General features: G+C 52.8%; 1 protein-coding gene across 6 annotated transcripts in view; it reads left to right on the top strand.

Moving 5' to 3' along the window:
- The window catches only part of Cdh23 (cadherin related 23), a 336,018-nt gene that overhangs the window by 53,708 nt on the left and 266,225 nt on the right, over positions 1-16,085 (top strand). For 5 of the 6 annotated variants that reach the window (XM_010606319.3, XM_010606337.3, XM_010606311.3 and 2 more), the window contains exons 3-5: positions 10,975-11,117; positions 11,914-11,961; positions 12,090-12,182. In XM_010606319.3, coding sequence (XP_010604621.1) covers positions 10,975-11,117; positions 11,914-11,961; positions 12,090-12,182 — 284 coding nt within the window. Of the gene's footprint in view, positions 1-2,659; positions 2,699-10,974; positions 11,118-11,913; positions 11,962-12,089; positions 12,183-16,085 lie in introns of those variants that run through there. The other variant, XM_010606328.3, reaches the window with a different exon arrangement.

The following is a 16,085-nucleotide window of genomic DNA, read 5'->3' as shown; positions in this document are numbered from 1 at the left end:
GCATGGGACAGGTTAATTAGGTTTCTTGGTGTATAGGGCCTGGGCCGCCTTAATTTAGAAGTTCCCTAGATCATGCTAATATGAAATCAGATCAAATATCATTGCTTCAGAGCCATAAATTAACTTTCTCTCTCTCTCTCTCTCTCTCTGTCTCTCTCTCTCTTCTTTACATTGGGATTTAGAAAATTTTAAACATTATATATATATATATATATATATATTACCTGTGGATTGGTCTAAGTTGAAAGTTCCTGGGGTCCTTCTATCGTAGTAGGGGACCCACCCATGGGAAGGTGTATGGCTCTTTGGGTAGCTGGCTTCACTGTTGGCCCAGTAAAGACATCACTTAAGGCAGTGGCTTCCATCCTCACTACATACTAGGAGCACCTGAGGGCTTAGAACTTGGCAGGGTCCATTGGAAAGCTCACCGGTTAGACTCCAAACCTGTGAATCATACTCAGGTGACTCCAGTGTACCAGCAGATGGGTACATTGCAGTTTCTTGGCTTAGTCCTAAAGACAGAAGAGACCCATAAGTCATCCAGACCTTGGCTCTCCACCTCAGCACAGTGGAGCCCTTCGGTGGGTCTTTCTGATTTTAAATCTGGATGTTTTCCAGAGATTCTGATGTACTTGGTCTGGGCCACAACCCGGCATCTGAAATTTCAAAAATGCTGTAGTTGTCGCTCATGCACAACTAGGGCTGAAATGACCCTTCTCTGCACCGGAAGGAGACCTGGAGATGGAAGAGTGACCCAGAAGCAGCAGTGACCAGGTAGTGGAGCATAGACCTGCACTGGGCACTGCACTCCTGGTGGCTGCTGCCGCCCTCCCCTCAGCCTCATCCAGGGCACCGTGACAATGGATCTCATGGGCACAGCCTTGCCCTTGAGCTGTGGGAAGTGTGATTTGTGCCTTCGTCCTGGAGCTCAGGGCAGGAGGGCAGAATGAGGGTCACTCTAAGCAGGAAGGAGCCAGCATGAGCCCGGCAGTGTTTGGATTATCTCTTTGCTAGCCTTTACCGGACTGCAGTGCTCTGTTTATTTTAATGATAATGTCAAGTTCAATTTGCCTGTCATTTTTCCACATTTCCTTTTGTAAAATTAATTGAACAGTTCAATGAATTGAAAAGTTTCAGGAGAGGGGAAAAATACCCACCCCACTATTATCACTGCTATTCAATCTGGTAACTACCGCTCAGCTCTCTGGGCCCTGAGAAAGGACTTTTCGGCCCCCCGTGGGCCTGGGAGCTGCGGCAAGGACTCAGGAAGGTCAGACCACAGCCATTTCATGCTCAGGCTGGTATTTCTGGGCAAAGAAAAGTGTCCAGTGTCCATGGACCTTAGCTGCTGGCTCTGTGAAAGCTTATTCCCCAAGTGTCTTAGCCACACTGTGAAGCCTGTGTCCTGTCTGCTGGTGCTGGGCACCTGCCTTATGTGTGTGAGGCCTGCAGAGCCCAGATGCTGTGCTAACTCAATGTGACTTCAGGGTGGGGTAGCAGAAAGAGCAATGTACGGGGAGCCTGGGAAACATTTGAATGTCAGATCTGCCACCTGCCAGCTGTTTCGCTGGATGACCATTGACTGGCCACTGAGCCACCCACCCGAGACCATGCCCAGGGGCCAGCATGGTCATGGCAGCCTCAATCCTTTGCCACGGCCAGCATGGTCATGGCAGCCTCAGTCCTTTGCCACGGGTGCTTTTGGTTTTCCCCAAGGACACCGTGCTTTGGCCATTGACTGCAGCCCCCTTTTGGTGTCAGAGGGGAAGGGGAAACTCAAAGAGGTGAATGATTCACCCAGGGTCACACAGCAGGTCACAGGTGGGAATGGACCAGAGCAAACCAGCTGATTCCCTCCCAGAGAATCTCCCACACGCTTTGACTCTGTGTCCCAAACCCTCGATCCCCTGCCCTGGGGCTCCAAGGAACACTTGTCTTGAGGGCACAGTCTGGGACAAAAGCGAGGGGTAGGAGCAGTCTGCTGGGCATCCATTCTGCAAACAGACTTTCTTTTAATGTCTCCCCTGCACGCCTGTGGGTGTGAAGAAGTGTGCGTCACAGTGGAAGTGTGGGTCTGCTCCCTGACACGTGAGTTGCTGGGTTTGCCGAGGGAATGAATTAAAGACTACAATAGATTCAGTGACCAACCCCAGCTCTGCCATGTACTCGCTATGTTATGTAGGGCAAGTGACTTAAACTCTCTGTGACTCAAAGGTTGTGGGGACTTGGAGCATGCAGAGCTCTGCAGACCTCAGCAGGTAGGTGATGGCTCTTATCTACTGTTCTGGGCCAGCAACAGAAGAGCTCCGGGGTCCTTAGGGTCAGGGCCAGGTCCCTCCAACACTGGTGTTCCATGTCTGACCTTTCCTCTTGGGCTTTTTAATTTTAAAATGTGCGTGTGTATTTCACTTCCTGTGCATGGGTATTTCTTCCTCTCGGGAGAGATGGCCACCCTCCAGGGTAAGTGACAAGTACACTGTGGGAAGCCAGGGTAGCGCAGGGAGACCTGCCTCTCTCAGGGATGTTCACCTACAGGCCAGAGTCTAGAGCCAGCTGGAGGCTCCCCTTGGGATCAGCCCCTTGGACATGGTGAGAAGACAACTGTGTTCTGCTGCTGGTTTTCAGGTTTGCCTAAAAGGCTCTGTGAGGAGAGTCGTGAGAGGGATGGATCAGGACAGACTCAGCTCTGTGACCTCAGGTAGGTCACTTTACATCTCTGAGCCTCAATTTCTTGACCCTTCAGTGCAAGGCCATGAGAAATAAATGACATGTGACAGGATGGCACCCTCGGGACAGTGCCTGCACGGAGAGAAGTGAATGGTGGCACCCTTCCCGCAAACCGTGTATATATTTGCTGAGTGGGTGGGCAGGGTTTGGGTGCAGATGCCTGAGGTTTGGGGGACAGGGACACTTCCCTTTACCTGGGGCAGGGTGTTCTGTGGAGAGCAGGGGTGTCTGTCAGTGACGGTGGGCGGGGAGGCCACCTGGCTGCCAGGGGAGAGGGGCCGACATCAGACCTCACTGCTGTGCCAGCTCCTGCCCCCCGCAAAAGAAAATCTCCTCTGAGGTCAGACCACTTTCGGAACCTGGGGGGATTAGCGGGAAGGAGCTGAAGGGAAGCAGGAGAGCAGAGAGGGGACTAGACAAAGGAGATGAGCCCCAGGAATCCAGGCACTTAACTTGCCTGTCTGATCCCAGAGGAGAGACAAATGAGACCACAGGCTCCAAGGCCACCCTGCTTGGGCCGCCCCGGGGGAGGGAGGGCAGGAGCCCCTCTGTGGCAGAGACCAAGGGCAGGCCAGGAGGAGGGTAGGTTTCTTTCCCACCGGTGGGTTTGCAGAGCCTGATAGCATTGGGAAACTGAGAGTCTCAGAAATCCTGGGCATCACCTACAGCCTTGGAATTGGGGTTGGTGATCGCCATCTATATCTCCTCGGTTTAGTTCCTTCCAGGTAGCTCTCTCAGGAGAGCTGGGCTCCTTCTTCTGCAAGGTGAGGAGGGTCTTGGTCTGTTTCATCCTCTTTTCAGCCATAACTGATCCCTGCTTCTGAACTGGGTGTAGACTCCAGCCTGATTCCATCCCTCCTAACTGCCTGAAGGGACAGAGCACTAGATCCTTGGCCCCTGGATGAGAGGGACAGTAGATCACAGCTGGTAAAAGTTCTTTTAGTTCAGATTGCAAGAGGTTTGCTTTTACGTGCCTTTAGGATTGATGATAGCAGCTGCATGGAACCCAGGGTTGGGAAGGGTTCTGAAGTTGACTATAAATTCCACAGAAAAGGGTGCTGTGATTGATTAGTAATGTCTTGTCTATATGGGCAAGCGAAAGGACTGCCTAACTCAGGGAGCAGTAATCCCTGATGGAGGGGTGGAGAAGAGAAGGGAGGTTGCCAAGCATATCCCAGAACTGCAGCTTCTGCCTTCCAGGTCTGATGGCTCTGACATATACACAGGGGTGGAGGAGAGGAGAGAGCCTCCTGGCAGAGGCACATGGGGCAAGCACTGAGTTTGGCTGGGACTTGGTGGGCAGGGAAGGAGGAAGGGATTCCTAGCTGAAGGAGCAGTGGCGGCATGGGTACGGGAATGTGCAAGGCCATGATGTGCAGGGGGTGATAGCAGCCTGGGCTGAGGGGTGTGCTCACCTTAGGAGGAGCACCGAACACCACGGTTTCAGTGCTGTGCAGGTGTCTGTGCTTTAAGAAGATGCAGCTGCCAGGTGGAAGCCTTTCTCCCTCCTTGTTCATTCTACAGCCCTCTCTGTTTTAGAACACACGTAGATTTTTATCCTTCTCCAATTCAGAAAAGATAAAAGGCCTCTCAGCCCACCCGTCCTGCCTGACTTTCTGGCCGCCCCCTTGTCTAGCGGCTCTCCAGGAGCGGCCTGGCCCACCAATCCTGGCCCTCACCCCTCAGTGCAGATAACAACAATAATAGTAATAACAGTCATCTCAGCCATCAGCATGGCTCAGCAGGGCCTCGGGGGAAGCCATGATTGTCTGCCCCTCACCAGGAAGACTGATGTGGCTTGCTGCTGAGAGGCTGAGGCCATGTAGAGGATGTGTCCCTGGTCCTGTACCTCCCAGAGACCTCTGCAGTCTGCTGAGTGGTCCCCACCTTCACCATCCCCTAACCTCCAGGACAGGACACACTGTCCTAGGACAGAGATCTTGTACCCACAGTTAGGATGCTCAGCTGATGAGAAAGAACACAGCCCTAGGAGAGAATACGGGGCCAATTGTTCAGAGCCTGGACCCTCAGCCAGTGCCTGACTCTGATTTCATCTGTGTCCAAGGTTGGTTTGGGTTTTGCTGGGTTTGATTAGTGTGCTGTCTTCTGTCCATTAGCACAGAGTTAGTGATTCACTTGCTACACTTGGTCCTGTTGCTGTGGCTTAGGATCTACACAGCTTTTGGGGGCTGTCCTTTTGAAAACCTCTAGCAGGTGCCAGATGCGTTCTTTTATTCATCAAGTACCTCTGGGATGCTAGCAGCTCTGTTAAGCTTAGGGACACCACCAGGAACATGACAGGCCAGACTGTCAGTCCCATGGAGCCTGTGCTCGTGTGGCAGGAAGGAGGTTGGGGTAGGAGGCTGGCAAGTCAAGTGAATAAATGGGTGGGTTCAGAGAGGAAGGGCGGTGAAGACAATATCTTGGGGTGTGGGGACACAGAGTGACCAGAATTCTTATTAGACTCTGTGGTGCTGACCTTGTGTTTCAGGAAGTCCTCTCAAAGATGATAAGGGTTGGCCTGAGAGATGAGTATGGAGGACGCTGGGTATAGTGACCTAGCATCAGGACACTCCTTACAGAGGCACAAAGCTGGCCTGTTCAGGAGCAGAAAGCCCTTGGGTCCAGGGGAAATGAGCCCAGGAAACTCACGCAGTGGGACGAATTGTCTTGGGCTGAATTGCTAGGGCCTCAGGTACAACCTGCTTTGTTTTATTTTTAAAAATTTTTTAAACTGTGGAAATACACAAAATTTATTGTCTTAATTAATTTTAAGTGTACTGTTTAGTAGCATTAAGTACATTCACGCTGTTATGTAACCAATCTCCAGAACTCTCTTTATCTTGAAAACAGAAACTTGGTACACATTAAACAATAAATCTCCACTCCACCCTTCCCTGGCTCCTCAACCACCATTCTCCTTTGTCTCTATAAATTTGACTGCTCTAGGCACCTCGTAAAAGGGAGAAGATACAGTATTTGTCTTTCTGTGACTGGCTTATTTCACTTAGCATAGTTGTCCCCAGGGTTCACCTATGTTGCAGCCGGTACCAGAAATTCCTTCCTTTTTAGAACTAAGTAATATTCCATTGGATGCATATGCTACACTTTGCTTATCCATCCATCCGTCCATCCACAGTTGGACACATGAGCTGTTTAACCCCCTGGGCTATTGCTTCGAACATGAGTGCCCAGTGATTTAAACTCACTAGTCTGCTTCCCACCCATGAGGTTAGGCTATGTCCCAGCCTGGGTAGATTGGCACAAGGGGTAGCCTGGTGGTGACCCTTCCCCATGATGGAGGCAGGGACACCAAATACAGAGAATTCTCCAGCTGCCTTGATTGAGCCAGGAGCCCTAAGACTTGAGTTCGTAAATCATCTTGGGACTGGAGGAGCTTTTCTCTGCATCTAAAATGTGAGTCGTAAACCAGCCTGACTTACAGGCTGTATTCACCTGTCCATTTGTTTATGGCCAGCATCCTCTCTGGTTGGTTGATGCCTGTACTGTGCCCATTGTTAAATATTTGACTATCCCTGTGCTCTAAACTAGCACCAGGACTTCCGCACCTGGCTGTGCATCAGACTCTGCGGGGATAGTGGGGGCTGCTGTCTAGAAGGTTCCACTCTCAGCTCCCTCCTAGCCCTCTCTGGGTGATTCCAGTGCACTGTCTTAGTCTTATTTGGCTTTGGTTTCCCTAGAAGCAGGCTTTGTGATGAGGACTGAGGGGCAGGCAGTCTGCTTGGAGGAGACCCTAGGAAACAGAGAGGGGATGGACAATGCAAGACAGGGAAAGGGAGGAAGTCATGATGATGTGTCACCAGTGGTCTTTGCCTGTTTTCTGTTGCCGGAGCAGGATGCCACAGACTAGTAAAGAACTGAACTCTATTTAGCTTACACTTTTGGAGGCACCAGCATCTGGCAGGGACCTTCATGCCGCATCATAACATCATAACATGGTGACATGGCACCAGCTGCCAGCTCAGGTCTTTCTTCCTCTAAGCTGCTGGTGCCATCATGAGCATCCCTCCCTCATGGCCTCATCGATCCTGATTCCCTCCCAAAGTCCCTGCCTCCAAGTGCCATCAACCATCTCAAGCTGGAGACTAAGTTTCCAACACAAGAACTTTTGGGGATAACATTCAAATCATAGCATCAACCAAGTCATCTCTGTGGACAACTGGAGGCTAACCCCACTGGGAGGATGCGTGAGTCATAGTGGAACATACACCTCTGAGTTGTTCCCTTAAAAGGTAAGGGAACTGAGGCTTCTACTCCCAACTGGTCATCTTTACCCACCCTTGTTCAGTAGCCACTCGCTGAGCATTACCACCAGGGGCATTAGCTCCCTGACCTTCAGGCCTGTCCCTTGTGTATGATGTCCAGAACCCCTTGAGCAAAGAAAAGATGCTGACAGTTGGCACACAGGCTGGTGGGCATGGAAATGGTAGGTGCTGAGGGTTAGTAGGCAGGATCAGCTGTGGACACCTGCCTGCCCCCATCACGCCACTGTCAAGAGTGCCCCAGTGCTGTAAAGTCAGTGGGTCTCTTCTTACCACTTAAAAGAGCTCCAGGCCTCCCCAACTGCTGGTGGGATTGTAGCCAGTGAGACTCCTCTCTAAGTTCAACACAGAATTACTGTTTGACCTTGCAATTCTGCTCCTCGCAGGTGTGCATAGTGACATCATCCATAATAGCCAAAGGTGGGAACAGCCTAAAAGTTCATGGACCAAAGGATGGATAAACAGGATAGACACACAATAGAGTATTACTCAGCTGTTAAAAGGGAGAAATTGACCTTCAGGCCTGTCCCTTGTGTATGATGTCCAGAACCCCTTGAGCAAAGAAAAGAGGCTGACAGTTGGCACACAGGCTGGTGGGCATGGAAATGGTAGGTGCTGAGGGTTAGTAGGCAGGATCTGCTGTGGACACCTGCCTGCCCCCATCACGCCACTGTCAAGAGTGCCCCAGTGCTGTAAAGTCAATGGGTCTCTTCTTACCACTTAAAAGAGCTCCAGGCCTCCCCAACTGCTGGTGGGATTGTAGCCAGTGAGACTCCTCTCTAAGTTCAACACAGAATTACTGTTTGACCTTGCAATTCTGCTCCTCGCAGGTGTGCATAGTGACATCATCCATAATAGCCAAAGGTGGGAACAGCCTAAAAGTTCATGGACCAAAGGATGGATAAACAGGATAGACACACAATAGAGTATTACTCAGCTGTTAAAAGGGAGAATGGGGCCAGGCTGCCGCTCAGTGGTAGAGCGCTTGCCTAGCAGGTGTGAGGCCACAGGTTTACTCCCCAGTACCATGGGGAAAAAAGGGAATGATGTTTAATACCTGTGATGAAATGGATGAACCTTGAAAATAAATGCTAAGTAAAGGAAACCAGACACAAATGGTCAAATTTACAGGAAATGTCCAGAATAGGCAAATCCATAGAGACAGAAATTGGATTAGGGGAGGGAGGAATGAGAGGTGATTGGTAATAAGTATGGGGGTCTCCTTTAGGGTGATGCAGATGTTGTGGAACTCGTTGGTACTAATGGTTAGACACTATTGCAAATGTGCTAACAGGCACTGATTGAGACACAGAATAGTTAAAATGGTGAATTTCATGTGATGTGCATTTTGCCACAGTTTTTCTAAGTGTTCCTGGCATTGTGTGGGCCTGAGACAGAAGGCAGGCGCTCTGTTTCTCAGACAAACCTCACATGTAGCATGTGCACCCCAGGGCTACCCTGCCAAGGTTGCTGCCACCGCCAGCACATGTGCCTGTTTTTAGGAGCCCTGGGCTGGCGCTGAGCCCCATGGATGGGCCTCAGTCAATGCTGGGAACTTCAGCTGATGGAGAAAGCAGCACTGCTTGCAGAAACCGGGACAGCTCAGCTCCCGCAGAATCCAGAGCCTTGCTGGGCAGGGGTGTATGTGCCCAGCTGGAAAATTGTGGGGCGTCTTGTCTTAAATATAATATTAAATCGGCACCTTTAATTAGTACACTTAGAAAAGGTCACCGGCAATTACCTGAGACACAAAGAAGGCGTGAACAGGCAAGAGCCTGTGAGGAAGCTGAAAAGGACCATTTTGAGCAGCACATAATTGAGGGGAAAATGGATAAAAGTCCAGGAAATTACAGGTTGGGTGACAGCAGCTGATGGCCCCATCCCTGTCCTGCCCAGTGCTCCCCTTCTAAGGAGGACCTGAGTGTCGGGCCTGAGCCATTCGGGAATCACCGACCTTGGCTGGAGAGTCAGTGTGGCCTTCCCAGAATCCCAGCTGCAGCTGGGCCTCCTATCCCGCCCTGGGCTTGGCTTTCCTTGGGTCTGCAGGTGAATTCCGGGGGCTGCAGGCTGCTGTGGACATTGTACCACGGATGAAGGCCTCATGGGCCTTGGTTCCTGGTGTAGAATCGACCTGAGGCATTGGGAAGTCATTCAGTATATCCTAAATGTTGACAAGGGAGAAGCCTGTGTATTCCTGGATGTCTGGGATTGGGGGATGGAATTCTTTTACAGTTTTAGGTTATATCTTTTTAAATAAATTGCATAGTCTGCTCTCACTATGTTCCTTGTCACTGAGCAATGCAGATATGGAAAGAGTTTTTGCTCAGTTTGTCTGTGGCTCTCACATACCCCCTCTTTCCCATCTAGAAGGAAAAAAAAAAGTGTTGAGCTGAGAGTGTGGGAGTTTGGAGATGGGTTCAAGTGCTGACAAGCTCACTGTGTGACTTCAGGCAGTTTGCTAAATACCCTCAGCTTCTTCCTCTCTAAGTGGGAAGGTTAGACTCTGCAGCTACTGTAGCTCTGGTCTGTGATTTTACAGTTCCTCCCATCCTCCCATATTTTGCCTGGTCCCATCACCTACTGCCGTTCTGCTGTCTGACCTTGGAGAGGCTGCTTTGCCTCCCCCAGCCTCAATGCCCTAATCTGTGAAATGGGTAGAATAATAGGCACCAGAGTTGCTGGAAGGACTTAATGAGTGAATCTGTGTGAATGGACCGTGGGTCTGGTATCTCCCAAGAGTCCCGTGGATACCCAGAGTCTTCTGTTTCCACTTGGGGCTTCCAGATGGGGTCTGCTGGGGTCATGTCTACAGATTTATGTCGGGTGTAGAGATGTGCAAGGTGTGGAGACAGATACGGGCTCTGGTCCCTGAATGCCTGGGCTGTGGATTCCAGCTGTGCCCTCTGCTAGCTTGGAGGCCTTAGGAAATTACACAATCACTCTTCTCGGCCTTATCGGATAAGCAGGGAGATTGCAGTGAGAACTGAATTCGATGGCACCATGTATGGGAATTACTGAGCACAGGGCCCGGCTCCTGATCAGGGCCCAAAAACCTTAGCTATCACTGTCCTGTTGGAATTGACCTCTTAAAAGTTCACTTACAAAAACTCATTAGCCATTCTTTTCCAGATAAGGTTCCTTCCCTCATTTGATCTTCAGTGAACACAGGTATCAGTTTTGGAGCAGGAGAAGGTGTCTGCCCCATGTTATAGGTTAAACTGAACCTTGGAAAGATGGGGGTGCTTCACGCCATGGTCTGCTCCAGCCGCCCCACCCCATAACCAGGAAGGTGCAGACTGCTTCAGAAGAAGACACACTGCACACGCATGCCGTTTTGGGTATAGTTCCCGGGAATCTGAGGGCCTCCTAAAGCCAAGGTGACTGTCTGTCCCAGTTTGCCTGGTACTTCCAGGTTTGCACACAAGAGCTGGGAAATGCCTCAGTTGTGGATGAACAAGGCAGTGGGCTACTCTCTCAGAAGGCTGCCCAGGGAAGATGTGGGCCCTAGGAGAAGATGGCTTATTTGAGTCACTTGTACATCCTTGGACCAACCTTTGTGACCAAGGAGATGGACTGCTCTGATTGGCTAGGGCCAACTTCTGCGCCTGTCTTGGAGCATAGGAATGGAAACTTTGGGGACCCACCCTCATCTGAGCCACTCAGAAAAAGGAGTTTCCAAATTAAAGTCAGACAAAAACGGGTCAGGCGGAAGTCAGAGTGGCAGCACAGACCCGGGACTCGGAGAGTGATGCTGTAGCCGGGTAGGCACTGTGGCCCTGTGACAAGTGGGCGAGGACGGCAGGGGGAGCCTGTCAGAGACACACAGGGTCCTGTGATGATCCGTGAGCTGCTACGGTTTGTGAGTGGCTGCTTCCCACTGGGGGCTCAGCCGCTCAAGCGAGGTGGTAAGGAATGAGCCTGACCTCTACCGTTTGCCCTCTGCTCTCTGCCTTGGCTGCTCCAGGTTCCTCTGTGACCCAGCTGCTGGCCCGGGACATGGATAATGACCCCCTGGTGTTTGGCGTGTCCGGGGAGGAGGCCTCCCGCTTCTTTGCCGTGGAGCCGGACACTGGCGTGGTGTGGCTCCGGCAGCCGCTGGACAGAGAGGTATGACCTGCCCACACCCCTGCTCCTATCCTTTCCCGGGGGCAGGAGCAGATGCTGGCAGAAGGGTGTCTCAGTATCTTTGGGGCCTTTCTCCAAGGCCCAATCTGATCCTCCAATAGCACCTCCCTGTCTGACATCCCTCTTCAAGGGCCAAGCTGATGTCAGGACATGGGGTCACCAGGGAGGTCTCCAAGCTAGGGACAACATCAGATAGGCAAGAGAGACAGACTATGGGGTCATCCTTGTAGATGTAGAGCCACCCTCCACCCCTACCAAATCCTCCTCCAAAGGCATTTTCTAGAGAAGCAGATGATGACACAGTTGTCCTTAGCTAAGGAAGGAAAAGATGTGATATAACCCAGCCTTTGCCCTCTCCGTGGTACTGGAGATTAAACTCCTGGGTGCACTGCCCTTGAGCCATGGCCCCAGGCCCTTTTATTTTGAGACAGTGTCTCCTTCCGTTACCTAGAAAACTTTTGGTTCTCCTGCCTCAGCCTCCTGAGTAGAGGGCATTTCATGTGTGCACCACTGCACCTGGCAGACTTGCACCTTGGAGGTAGAGACAAGACCGGCACACAAGATTCCTGACTTTCCTCTAGAACTGCTCCTTAAGGAAGGCTCTTCTGCTGTACCTGCTGTCCCTACTCAAAATGTGATGGCACTTTGGGGGATGCCTTTGGATAAAATTCCCAGACCAGCTCCTGAGCAGGACTGGCCCCTGCAGCCTTGCCTAGTGTCGGGCCCTGGCCTCAACACCTTCCTAACTCTGCCTTCCTTACTCTTTTCTTTCTTTCAGACCAAATCCGAGTTCACAGTGGAGTTCTCTGTCAGCGACCACCAGGGGGTGAGTGTACTCCCAGGCCCCGGGTTCCCGGGGAAGCATGTGCTGGTCTTGGCAGTGTCCCACAGGTGGTGTAGTGGAGGAGAGTCCAGTGGCAGGTGGCAGTGCCAACTCTTGCCCTCTCTTGCCAGGTGATCACACGGAAGGTGAACATCCAGGTCGGGGACGTGAATGACAACGCACCCACCTTTCACAACCAGCCCTACAGCGTGCGAATCCCTGAGGTAGGAGCCGCCAGGGCTACTCTGGCCAGGATACCAGGCTGGCTGCTCTAGGCCACTTGGGGGGAGTGGGCAGACAGCCATCCGGGCAGAGGGCAGCTCCAGCTCTCTCCCTGCCCACCTCCCACCCAGTGTCCACTCTGTACTGGTTGTTGAACAAGTTGGCACCTCTGACAACAGAGGACCCACCCGTGGTCAGGAGCATGGCTGGGCAGTGGGTGTGAGGGGCCTTGGCCTGAGAGAAGGCCTGCCCCGGTGGAGGCCAAAGCTGCAACTGGAGTAGGGGACCCTAGAGTTGGAAGTGTCGCAGCTTCCATTTGTGGCCTGGAGTGGGCCTTGGCAGGGGGCAGGCAGACCAGGATCAGGTCCCTGCATGCCTTGGGGAGCAGGTCTTAGAGGGGCTTTTCCTGGCCCTGTGCCTTCCTCCCAGTCCCCACGCCTGGTCTGTGTGCTCTGAGTGTGTGTGCATGAGTGCACGTGTGGAAAATCAAGCCAGTGCTGGTAATCGAGAAGTACAAATTACTGCATTACAGATGCTTCGTTAATAAGCTGGCTGCTGGCTCCCGATGACACTGAGGTTCTTGTTTCTTGCCATCCCTCGCCACAGTGGCTGAGGCTGTGTTATGCACTGGCAGTTAGCGATACGAAAATGCTAAATGTGGTGAGCCTGTCCTCAGAGCTCTGGGTGAAGGTTGACTAGGAGCAGTGGGAGCTGGAACTCTCTGGAGGTGCAGATTGGAACCTCAGCATCTGGTTTGTAACTCCTTTATCAGTAATTGGGTCAGGGAACAAAGAGAGTCTTGAGAGAATGTCCCATAGCCTCGGCATGAGAGAGTGACTCGCCCAGGGTCACACAGCTATGACTTTGAGCCTCCTGAATCCCAGGGCAGGTTCAGATTCCCTCAGGGAGGAAAATGTCTCATCCCCTGTCCCCAGGTCCCAGCCCCCATAACTCAGCTGAGAGCCAAGAGTCCTACACTGGTGCCAGATGGAGGGTGGGGAGGTCAGATGTGAGGGTGGAGAAGTGCCGGGGTGCCTGTACCCCTCCCCTGCTGGGCAGAGGCTGCTGCCCTGAGCATGGGGGGCACAGTGCCCTGTGCTCTGGCCGGTGTGCCCGGAGACTGCAGCTTGGCTCTGGGCTCCCTTTCATTTGGAAGTCTCCCTAATTTAATTAAGGGGCTCTACGTGCCAGCCTGCACTCTGGGCCTGGGCTCGGAAACCAAGGGCACGGCTCAGAGTTAATGAGCCTTGGACCCATTGCTCAGCTGCCATCCTGGCAGGCACGGCTGCCCTGCATCTTCCCTCAAGGGGGGCAGCAGGCAGCAGCAGAGACAAGGGAATGGGGGTTGTGTCCCTTCTCCCCAGTCCTTTCTCTCTCTCCTTCATAGGTGGGGCCTGTCGCACCCAGCCTTGTCAGGAACCCAGGGGTTCTCCAAGCAGTGAGCCCCTTCCGCTATTCATTTATTTAGCAAATATTTGTCAAGTGTCTGCTGTGGGCTTGGCTCTGTGCCTGCTTGTGCCTGGAGGCCCAGGCATCCATGGAGTGTGGGATGATAGGACGCAGGAGACCAGATGGAGCCCCTGCCCTGCTCCCAGACTGCTGGGTCTGTTTAAGATGTCACTTGACCTCTCTGGGCTGTAGTGCTCCTTATCTAACAAATGGAACAGCAGCCAGGATAAAGTGGCCTCTGCCTCCTGCCCATCTGATGGGTGAGGGTAGGCAGCAAGGGAGCTGGCTGCAAGGACACACTGTCCTTGGAGGGAAGCCCACAGGGTGTACTTGCTCGTGTTAGACCTCTTCAGGCACTGCAGCCCTGATACCCAAAGCCCTGCTTGTGGCTGGCTGCTCACCGTGGCTAGTGTGGCTGTGGTATCAGCTGGATGGAGGCTTCTGGGCCACCAGCCTAGTTTAATGTGGCCACCTGAGATGCCTGGCTCCAGCCCAGGCTGAGGGCCTGCTGGCCTGGGGTTCTTCATGTGCATGGAGTTCACCCTGGATCCCCCAGCCCCTGCCTGAGAAGTGAATTCAGTGGCAGAGGCCGTTGGATGTGAACAGGGTGAGAATGCCCAAGAAATAGGGGAAGAGAGCTGAACAGGCGCTGTGGACCTTGGTGGGCCTGAGTGTGGGGGCTGCTGCAGAGACCAGGAGATCTCCGCTGGCTTCCTGGAGGAGGCAGATTTCCAGCAGAGCCTGGCTGAACTGGCAGTGGATCCTCTGCGAGTATTGTGGGAGAGGGAGGATCGAGTCAAGACCTGTGGCTTCTGGGGAGGCACTGGGGCAGGGGCTCTGTCTATTCAGCTGCTCTCTTGTGGTCTCACCACTACACCCAAACTTTCCTTCCTAACTGCCACCCCCCATCCATGAGCCCTGATAGCAGTTGGGTCCACATGCCTGGAGAGCAGTTTGCACGATGGCAGCAATGCACACCTATGAAAGAAGGGCTTTCTGATAACAAGCCCCCACTGTGCATGCTCACTCTGCTTTGCTGAGGATGTGCTGAGCTCCCCATCCCTGGATGCATGCAAGCAGAGGGGTGCTTGCCTCTGAAGCCATCCAGCCCTGCATGTTGGAAAGTGACGAATCAGAAAGTCCCACGCACTCCTCAGCAGAACGTCTCAGGAGACATCTTTCTGGCCCTGCAACTCTGCCAAGTCAGCTAGGGAGAACAGCAAAGGAATCTGTATTTTAAACTCCCGGGCCAGCACTGAGGCCCGCCAGGGTTGGGAGACCCTGCAGGGCCACCCCTAGAGAGGTTCTGAGAGGTCCCAAAGGCAGCCCGGCTTGGATGAGAACTTTCAGCCCATCCACATTGCCGGGAGCCCTGGCCCACAGAGACCCCAGCCCACAGCCAGGAATAGCAGCCTGTGGGAGGCCGTTCAAGGGCAGGCACAGCCTCCCAGCCTCCCAGCCTGCCCAGCCCAGCCCCTGCTCGGGAGGAGCCAGGCAGGTGCGTGTTTGGGTTTGTTTGTTCTTCGTTCCCCTCACAGGCACAGCCTCCCAGCCTCCCAGCCTGCCCAGCCCAGCCCCTGCTCGGGAGGAGCCAGGCAGGTGCGTGTTTGGGTTTGTTTGATCTTCGTTCCCCTCCCGCCCACCCTTCTCCCCTGCTCTGCTGTCCTCCATGTAATTATCCATTTTATCAGGGTGAAAGGCCCTGCAATTCACTTGTCGAAGCCCTAACGAGGCAGCGTAGATGCTTTCAAGTCCGTAAAGAAAAGGGAAATCCTGCTAGAATTGGCAACTTAATTCACCAAGCCAGCCTCGACAGACCTCATTAAGTCCCCGTGTATTCATTTCAGGCTAATGGCTGTCATGCTGACTGCTGTTTGATTTGCTGTAATAGACTTTTATGGCGTGCCAATTTGCTCAAACGTGTTTGCCTGTGTCTGTGCCCAGCGGTGCTGCTCTGCTGCCTCTGTCAGGGGTGCGTGCCTGCCTCACCGACCTTCAGCACTGTCCCCATCCCGGCCCTCCAGGGCCACCCCTCAGCCCCTCACTGCATCTGGGGGAGGTGACCCTAGTGCCAGAATGCTTGGAAGAGAGGCAGGTGTATGGTTAGAAGTCACACGACTCCAGGTAGCCTCTGGGTCAAGGAATCCAGGAGTCTCAGGGTCACTGTGTCCTTGAAGTTCTGAGAAGTCCAGGCTCCTCGCTGGCAGTCTTGGCTTCTGTCTACCTGGCCTCAACCTACCTTTCCCTGTGCATCTCCTGGGGTCACCTTCCAGTGTGTGTCCCTCACATACATTGTGCTTTTCTCTCTAGTACCACAGCCCGGCCCAAGCCACCTCTGCCTGTCCAACAAAGCCCAGATGTGCCCTGATGCATAATTTTTTTAAATGAATACAACAAATATCTGTTGAACAGCTACTAAGCAGAGCCCAGGGATTTTGAGCCAACTTGGACATGCA

The sequence above is a fragment of the Fukomys damarensis genome, unplaced genomic scaffold (assembly GCF_012274545.1).
Source record: "Fukomys damarensis isolate Sample0158 unplaced genomic scaffold, DMR_v1.0_HiC HiC_scaffold_20, whole genome shotgun sequence".
NCBI lineage: Eukaryota > Metazoa > Chordata > Mammalia > Rodentia > Bathyergidae > Fukomys > Fukomys damarensis.
Note: the sequence above shows the minus strand (reverse complement) of the source record. Positions and strands in the feature narration are given on the sequence as shown.